The sequence below is a fragment of the Maniola jurtina genome, chromosome 4 (genome assembly GCF_905333055.1).
Source record: "Maniola jurtina chromosome 4, ilManJurt1.1, whole genome shotgun sequence".
NCBI lineage: Eukaryota > Metazoa > Arthropoda > Insecta > Lepidoptera > Nymphalidae > Maniola > Maniola jurtina.
The window spans coordinates 9475339-9485095 of record NC_060032.1 but is presented as its reverse complement, the minus strand read 5'-3'; the positions used below and the strand labels follow the sequence as shown (position 1 = coordinate 9485095).

The following is a 9757-nucleotide window of genomic DNA, read 5'->3' as shown; positions in this document are numbered from 1 at the left end:
AACGAATTGGTCGCGACTAGATATTTTAACGAGTCCACATAACTGCTACGTAGCATTCGGATATTATGATGTGTAGATATGAGTTGCCTGCGTCTGTGTTGAGCTTTCGGTCCAATGTAGACGCTGCTTTAGGTAGCTGAAGTTAATCACGAAGTTTTAGTCTTATTTGATGTAAATTTCGAGAATGTGGTGTTGTTTTCAAAGATTAACACTTAAAATAAGACAGGGAGCGCAAGGATAATGGTGATAGTGAAAAGATTACCCGGCTTAGTTTGTTTTGGGATTCTTCTCAGACTTGAGCGCATTTAGAACTTTCGTAGTAGTTTTAAGTTTATGTTATTAATTTTCGCCTTTACATCACTAAGAAATGTTGTTAAATTGAACCAACGACACTCAAAATGTGTTGAGTTTGTATTTGGCTTTGATACAAATTGTATTCTGGTGGATTTTGGCTTTAAATTCTACGATGTAAAGAAGGTACATGAATTAAGGAAACAATGGCAGTAGTCAGTTTTTATTTTTCTATGGAATACGTACTAATAAATTTATCAGTTGGTCTATCAAACGGAGTTGAAACTTGAAAATGGGTGGAGTCTTATTCATCAACCCCTGTATTGTATACGTCGTGTTGAACAAAGTTTAGTATTACAAATTCTCAGGACACGCCTATTATTCTTACTTCAATCCATATAAATTATTTTCCCAACTATGCTTCTTTGTACGCAAAGACATTTAATATTAAAATGTACATTTTTAGCTTATAAAAGTACATAATCCCATAATTTCTAAATTCGATGGAATCTGTGTGTAGCAGATACCATCACATATTTTCAAGTTTTCATCTATCATCAATTCTAATATCTTCATGCGCAAACATACTCGTCTTTCACTTACAAATGAAAACATTGTCAGGACACGAGCGTCTTCGGTTTATTTCTTTCGCTAAGTTCTCATCAAATATTTCAACAAACAAAAAGAAACTCTGTACCTTATAAATGTAGATAGGTGAACTTATAAAATAGGCTACCGGTAATCCACTGTTTCCATACTCAGAGTAAAACCCCTTCAAAATGGAAGAACCCACAAGGAAGGCGGCCAAACAAGAAATTACAGAATCTCTAAAGATAGTACTATACAGCATGCAACATATAGGATTCTCGTTCGACAAACCTAAGAATGCTTCAGCTTATTTACGCCAAAAATTCATTTTAATCATATCTGTTTGCGGGATCTGCCTTCATGTGTTCAGTGAACTCGTTTACATACTGTTCACGTTCGCAAGCACTCCTAGCATTGAAGATGTCGTGCCACTCTTCCATACTTTTGGTTACGGCGTTTTGAGTAAGTACGATTTGCTATTATAGTAACTGGCGCGAGAACTAAAGAATGCCGATGCTGCATACTGTATGCGTATTAATTATATAAATACTATAATTATATTATAATTTATATTCTATTCGAATTGCATATGACCAATATTTGAAGGTGCTCAAACTTGCAGTTCTATCTTGATAGATTTATCTAAGACAAAATATGATTTATGATGAATGGTGATACATTTAAAGACCACTTTATCTTTTGCCTTAAAGCTGTCTATAATTAATGTGTTAATTTTTTCAAAGGTGTTGCAAAAATATTCGCTTTCTGGTACAAAAAATCTGTATTCGGGGAATTGGTAGATGAACTAGCTGAGATATGGCCTATGCCTCCTATGAGTGAAGATGCGGAAAATTTAAAACAAAAAAGTTTATCCGCTTTACGAATTAGCCATCGATGTAAGTATTTATTTATTTAAACTACTTATTATATTTTATACAAAATTATAGCTTTATTATCACGAGATTAAAGTCTTCTACTTTCTTTTTCTTTTTTGTTCAGTTTATTTCTGATCTATCTTTTATGTAATAATAATATGTTAATTTGTACCCTAATTTTCAAGTGGTTTTACCCAGGGTACTTTAGTGTGAACATCATGGGAGTGTGGTTTTATAACTTGACTCCAATAATTATATATTGCTACCGAGTTTGGCAGGAGCAAGAGGCGGAGATTGGCTTTGTTTGGGCGTCTTGGTATCCCTTCGACAAACATCGGCCTATTGCACATGTTGGTTGTTACTTGTTTGAAATGTATGCAGGTAAAATATTCGTATATCAAAATTTTCGTTTATTTATAAACTTAGTTGCTATATCACCATAGATTCGTAAAGATGCGCAACTATAACCATTGCATATTTTAACACTGAGCTGAGTTGATCTAAGCCATGATAAAAATAAAGCAATCGTTTTGATGGATTTCACTCAAACCTCTTATTACGCAACACACCCTTTTTCTAGCAGAAAAGGCAGCTTTCTTTTATAAAGTAAAATGCAAAGTAAGACGTAGTTTTATCAAAGGCCAAAGCGTCAATAGTTTTCAACCTTGCTGGTATCCTAAAATCAAACTATTATGTTCAAAGAATATTATAATATATAATTTCTGTTTCTTCAAAAACTCTAATTTCAAATTTCAATATTACAGGTGTAACTTGTGTTTGGATAATGGTTTCTTCCGATTTGCTTTTCTCGGGAATGGCAAGCCATATTGCTTTGTTGCTGAGGATCTTGCAAAGGCGTTTTGAGTCTTTGGCTTCTATTGAGAAGAGTGACGATGAAAACTTTGAAGAGATACGCTCTAACATCAAATTACATCAACGACTTATAAGGCAAGGCGACTGAGAATATTCACAGACCACACTCAAATCTATAAACTTAATTTTGATCCCTTTTATAGTAGACCAAATATGATATCATGGGTTTCATCGTGCTTGAAAGATGACCCACACTACGCTTACTTATTATGCTATTTTTTTTTTCATATTTGCTGTAATTGCAACTTTCTTCACTCTAAGCTTTTTGGCTCCAACAGCCAGCACCCCTATGACAAGCATGGCCTGCCCACTGCCACTTCAGCTTATTAATGGTTTGAGCTATGGCAGTGGCCTTGATTCTCCTGTGGATCTCTTCAGGGAAACTCCTAACATAGCTTAATATTATTTAAATGGAAGAAAATTACGGTACTGAATGTAGCTACTTACCTATTTTATTTTTCAGCTATTGTAACAGTTTGGAAGAAGCGTTCTCTCTCGTTAACCTTATTAATATCGTGATGAGCTCCATAAATATTTGTTGTGTTGTATTTGTAATTGTGGTAAGTAATTGTACTTTTTACTGAGCTAATTTCTTTCAGATATTCTAAAAGAATCATGAAACTGTGTAATATTTTATTTTTGAACAAATATTATTTATTAATTTTGTCGTATTATTATTTTTAGCTGCTCGAGCCCGTGATGGCAATAAGTAATAAATTATTTTTGGCATCAATTTTGATTCAAGTCGGGTCTATGTGCTGGTATGCTGATGATATTCTTCACGCTGTTAGTATCTTAATTCTAACTATAAAAGTAAATATTTTTCTCGTCTCGTCGAATAGAAAAGTTAGCTTTTGTTTTTATGAAATGGTCCACATAATGAAGCTGCAGAACTGATGCAAGCAAACCAAAAAAATTCTTGAAACGCACCCTCATATTCGCATTGAAAAAGCCGACGGAAACACGAGTAGGTACGTAGGTACAGTTAACGTAGCTTTACGCTATTTTTTGTTACATCAAAAAAATATTTTCAGTGCTATGAAGAGTTTTCCGTAGATTTGTCGTTTATGTTTTGAAGAACATCGACAATTTCGAGGACGTTTTGCAAATAATTTCTCATTTTGATATCCAACAGTAGGGGAGAGTGTGGATGAAAGAGCCAGTTTTGAATAGTATGAAAAAAAACTCACTTTTATTATATTATTTCCAAATAAAACTAGGTTTTCTTATAATCACTTTAATTGGCAATGTAATAAAATGAAAATAAAGAGGATAATAACGCTGATAATCTCTTATATAAATAGTTACAAAAAAAAACGAAATCGGCTCTTTCATAGCAGCAGGTCAATGAAAGAGCCACCATGTGTTATGAAAGAGCCGATACCTACTTTTGAGGTACTAAACGGTTTTTTATCAATTAAAATTATGTTAAGTATTTAAAATCAGATTAATACTAAGCTTACTTTGGTAATTCTATGAAAATCACAATTTTTAAACAGTCTCAGTAATAATTAAACATTGTCTTAATCAACAATTAAAACTTTTGAACTTTGTCTTAGTCAAAAATTAAATAATTAATAAAAATTTGTCTAAAAACATAAAATCGAGCCCTTTTTCGTATTCTTACTCTATAACTTACAAAATAAAAACAATATAAAAACAATTTAAAATTAAAAACATTTTTGGCAGAAGAAATTAAAGGCCACACGATAACGCTAACGCTGTTCTATTTATGGACTGATTTCCAGCAAGCACTTCTTTTACAGCCTCTTCTATTGCAGCAGTTGTGGGCCTTACCCGTTTTTTAGCTGTTGATGCTTGCGAAGACATATCTTTCTATTCTGAAACATATATCATATAATGAAATAACTAAAATTAAAAATTTTGGAAACCCCCGACCTCCATAAATATGACTGGTAGAGAATGCCATTAGGCATTAAGTCCGCCTTTTGTTTTTTTTTTGTATTTTGTGCAATAAAGATTAAATAAAAAAATAAATTATAGCTAAGAACAATCTCTATCACATCAGTTATCAAACAAAAAAGGACCATCAGAATTAGTCCATTGGTTTAGGAGCTACGTGGCCATAGACACACACACACACACACACAGACAGACACACAGACACACACGTCAAACTTATAACACCCCTCTTTTTTCGTCGGGGGTTAATAAAAACTAAACGATGTATTGAATGAGCCAGTTTTCGTGTCATGAAAGAGGCGGCTCTTTCAAAGCATAGATAACTGGCTCTTTCAAAACACGACGCTTGTAAAAATATAACTTCAAAAAAAAGGCACTATACCAGAACGCTGATCTGATATTATTTATGCAAAACAAGGGCAAATATATAGACGCCAATACTGTATATCAGTTTTGTCAACTTATACAATACCCTTTTTGAAAAAAAAGATGAAAGAAACACAAAGAAACTTACTTTTTGGCTTCCGAATTTTCGTAACAATCCTGTGAGGCCATTTGTTGTCGTAGAACTGTCAAATGTTTGTGGGTAACAGCTATCCAGTGCTGCCATTTAAGGAGTAAAATTAAACTTTGGTAGAATATCGATAAGTAATGGAAAATCACATCGGCTCTTTCAAAGCCTGGCTCTTTCATGCACACTCTCCCCTACACTTTTTGTATGACCTAGAAGAAATACAGCATCAAGGCTGCTAAATAATAGTTTTACCTTATATTTAACTTTCTCTATTACTTGACCTAAGTTTTTTATGATGTGCCTACAAAAAAATCGTTCTAGATCTCTGTTAATTTAATTTTACATCATTATATTTTTCAGAACGAAAACATATCCGTCGCCGTGTACAATAGCGGTTGGTATAAAACGAGTCCCCGTTGTCGACGTACTCTTCTCTTCATTATCCGTAGGTAGGTATGTTTTTACTAGCCTATCACTAACACCTAGCATGTTAGTGATAGACTGGTATTCTAGTGTTTTAGACATCCGCATCTTATTCGGGAGGTCTGGGATTCGACCTCTAACTTTATAGAGTTATGTTATAGAGTTCTTAGACCACATCATCACTTTCCATCAGGTGTGATTGTGGTCAAGCGCTTACCTATAGTGAATAAAAAAAAAACTGACAATCGATACTGGGCAAGCGTGGCGGACTATTGCCTTAACCTTTCTCGTTCTGAGAGCAGACCTGTGCTCAATACTTGACTGGTGATGGGTTTATCATGGGTCATGACTAATTTATATATTTTTCAGATCTCAAAAGCCTATCGGTTTCACTGCTATGAAATTCACAAAGATCTCACTGAAAACCTACTCTTCGGTAAGATATAAACTTTGAGTTACATAGCCTAGTGGTCTAATAACTAATTTGTCATCTCCTTTATAGGCATATTCATGTATTCATTTACAGACAAATCACTGAACAGATCTTGAAAAAAGGTTCAGCTAGGTACTTGTAGATTTTACGGAGAAAATTAATCTCTTTTATTCGATGCCGAAATTCTAGAGAGGAAAATTGTTAGTTTTTACTGCATAAAATATATAACTAGGTAAATACGAAAACTTACCTACGAGCACCTACCACAAAAAATATTTAGATAATTAAAATTGTATCTGTACGCGGAGACCACGAATATAAATTACCTGTTTTATAATGTTTCAGATATTAACGAGGTCGTACTCATATTTTGCTCTTCTCTACACAATGTACAGCGAAAAATAAATTACATATGATGACAACACAAATAAAATCACAAAACCTATAAATTTATAACTCACTGCACATAAAGTGGAAAAGAATGGAAGTGTATGCAAATAATAAAAAATGTGTTGTTAAAAACAAAAAGCTTTTTAGTTATTCTAAGTAGACATATCTATTTCATTTACCCCTGACCCAAAAAGAGGGAGAAGGGAAGAGGTTATAAGTTTGACGTGCGTATCTGTCTGTGGCATCGTAGTTCTTAAACTAACGAACCGATTTTAATTTAGTTTTTTTTGTATGAAAGGTGGCTTGATCGAGAGTGTTTTTAACTATAATCCAAGAAAATCGGTTCAGCCGTTTGAAAGTTATCAGCTTTTTTCTAGTTACTGTAACCTTCACTTGTCGGGGGTGTTATAAATTTTTAAATTTACACTTGTTTTAGAAATTATTATTTAACACGGGTTGATACAGATTTCAGTGTCAGTCCTGCAGCACACGCACAATCGATGCAAAAACGCTTGCATTTTATCGACAAAGCCGTGAGCAGTGTCACTTTTCCTAAAGTTTTATAACTTATTTTTTAATAAATAGTGTGTCTAGTAGTTGTGCCGGAGGAGCTAGGTTATACCCCGGCTCCCCGGCACAAACCGCCCTCAGTTTCCATCATGAAACATAATTGCAAATCACAATTAAAATAACCATAGAAAAGTCCCTTAAGTGCCGCCTTGGTTTACGTATAACGAAAGCACTTTTTATGAGTCGTAAGAAACCGCTATAAGAGGGGCAAAATTTTTAATTAAGCCGCTTAAGCTTTTACTAAAATTACAACCAAACTGGGCAAGAGTCGGCCATTTTATAGATCTTTGTACCTACAAGCCACAAGGGTAGGCTACGTTCGCCACATTTTAATGCGCTTTCATAATGTTTTAATTAACTTCAAGGAAACTTAAATCCCTTTCAATATATTTAGTGGTATTACTTATAAAAACAAAATGGGACAGGAAAAAATATAGATATACGAGATGAGCCGCCAAATTTATTCGGAAAAGTGTTTTCCGAAGTTCAAAATTACACGGGCTTTAAAAATCTTTGATTAAGATTGTTTGATTGGTTAATCCTAATCCATACTTCCATACTAATATTATAAATGCGAAAGTGTCTCTGTCTGTCTGCTAAATTTTCACCGCCCATCCGTTCAACCGATTTTGATGAAATCCTTAGAATATTTATCAGTTTTAGCAGTTATCCTTAGAATATTTACGTGAACGAAGTCCTGGGCATCATCTAGTATACATATAAGTATTACCTACTAGCTGATACCCGTGACTTCGCTCGCGTGGATGTAGGTTTTTTAAAATTCCCGTGGGAACTCTTTAATTTTCCGGGATAAAAAGTAGCCTATGTGCTAATCCAGGGTATAATCTATCTACATTCTAAATTTCAGCCCAATCTAACCAGTAGTTTTTGCGTGAAGGAGTAACAAACATACACACACACAAACACACACACACACACACACACACACACACACACACACACACACACACACACACACATACAAACTTTCTCCTTTATAATATTAGTGTGATTTGTATATGTATATGTTACGGGCAATTTGATAAGTCCGGGCACTATTAATAATGGCCGGTCTGTATTAATACTGCCCGACTCAATTGGGCAATATGATTAAAACAGCATGATTAATCACTTTTCCCGACCATTATGAATAATGCCCACCCTGTCTTGGGCAAAGTAATAAAATAGGTGAACTGTAGTGTTTTTGTTTATTAAATAAAAGAACCTAAACTAACCCAACCTTTTTTTTCATCCTCATGGATTCCACCGTGCTCGGGGAGGCGAGGTGGTTATGTCAGACTCTTACCGACTAAAACCCCACGGCTTACCGTCTCAATCGTTGTTGCTGGGCACAGGAACACGAACGTATTCAACTGCGACCCAGCTAATGGCGCCCGCCAAGGCAGGCCCAGCTCTGGGACTAAAAGGGGCCCCAACACCGTTTGCCAGAAACAAGGGCTTGCCTTCCAACTCGAGGACCTACTCTCCCGCGGGTAATAGACTCCCCGTGTCTATTACCCGGAGGCCTTACTCAAGGGGGCAAGCGACGGTCGTGTGCAGCTCGCCTGCGACCGATTCTCTTGCGGTGCAGGGGATGAGAGCTTTAGGCTTCCTCTCTCAGCCGCTCCGCTGCGTCATTACTTCCTCGCTGAAGGAGACCATCGCTTGCCAGGCCCTTTCTCTGTCCACCATGGATTTAGTCACGGCGGGCACTCAGCCAGCGTATGTTGTGCTGTGTCTGAGACACAACCGCACTGGTGGCATTCCTCTGTGGGCTCTCTTCGCGCCACCCTGCACAGGTATCTTCCAAAGCACCCGTGCCCCGTAAGAACCAGTACAAGGTGGAACGTGAGTGCTCCATGCTTCCTCTTCGTCCAATCCTCGAGGATGGGATGGATAGCTTCGATAATCTTATGACCAGCAGTGGGTGACTCGAGCCTCCTCTGCCAATGGAAGAGGAGCTAACCTAACCTAAGGCCCTCCCCCCGCACGTACGCGCCCCTGCCAACGGCCGCGCTCCAATTTATCACATTGCCCGGCTACAAGTAGGGAATTATTCATACTGCCCGGTCCAAGTGATAAATTCAAGCTATCTCAAACACTGATTTATTACATGGACCACGGACCGTCGGGCATTATTAATAATGGTCGGCCAAAGTGATAAATTAATCACTTTGCCCATCGCTCTTGGGCATTATTAATAATGGCCGGTCCTTATTAATAATGCCCAGTTAATCACGTTGCCCGTAACATATACTTCGTTTATATGGAACGCATCATCTAATAGATAGATAATAATATCGGCAGCTATCATTTGCAACTCGACATCTTGAACACGAATGACGTAACGGATTTGTGCTCATCCTTGTATCGCATAGTCACAATTGCTGTTAAGACAATAGGATTATTATTATACGCGATTTACGTAATGTAATCCAATTCCTATTAGCACCAATAGGTAATTATTCTAGGTATTAAGGTTTTCTTAGTAAGGTTCTCAGCGTGGCAGACTACGGCCTAAACTCTTTTCATTCTGAGAGGAGACCAGTGCTCAGTAGTGAAACGGCGATGGGTTGATCATGATGATGGATGACGAAGGTTTTCTTCGTTCGTCTAGATCTTCTTCTTATTCTTGGAATCTGCTGGAGACCGTGTTGAAAAATTAGTTTAAAAAATCTACTAAATAAAAGCTGTTGACTTTTTATGAAACCTATAATTGGAGGGTTTATTCTATCGTTTATAAATTTGAATTTCGCGGGCAGGCCCGTCTCATGCCCCTTAACGTTCGTTGACCTCTAGCGTCAGTCAGATGTTTTATTTGCAATATATTGTGAACTTTTAAAAATGCAGACCTATCTTATATTTTTTGTTTGCGTT

At 36.3% G+C, this 9757-nt stretch overlaps 1 protein-coding gene across 1 annotated transcript; it reads left to right on the top strand.

Moving 5' to 3' along the window:
- The first annotated feature begins 1070 nt into the window (after positions 1-1070).
- LOC123864531 (odorant receptor 4-like) lies at positions 1071-6412 on the top strand. The gene is made up of 9 exons (XM_045905027.1): positions 1071-1341; positions 1623-1775; positions 1953-2135; positions 2519-2702; positions 3091-3187; positions 3312-3413; positions 5425-5513; positions 5857-5923; positions 6266-6412. The coding sequence occupies exons 1-9, from the start codon at positions 1071-1073 to the stop codon at positions 6323-6325; spliced, it is 1206 nt and encodes a 401-aa protein (XP_045760983.1). The 3' UTR covers positions 6326-6412.
- The last annotated feature ends 3345 nt before the right edge of the window (positions 6413-9757 follow it).

Excerpts from the sequence above, each read along its gene's own strand:
- LOC123864531 (XM_045905027.1), top strand. The coding sequence starts at position 1,071 with ATGGAAGAACCCACAAGGAAGGCGGCCAAACAAGAAATTACAGAATCT. Across the intron at positions 3,414-5,424 it reads CTGATGATATTCTTCACGCT|AACGAAAACATATCCGTCGC; the intron begins GTTAGTATCTTA and ends TATATTTTTCAG. Across the intron at positions 5,514-5,856 it reads CTTCTCTTCATTATCCGTAG|ATCTCAAAAGCCTATCGGTT; the intron begins GTAGGTATGTTT and ends TATATTTTTCAG.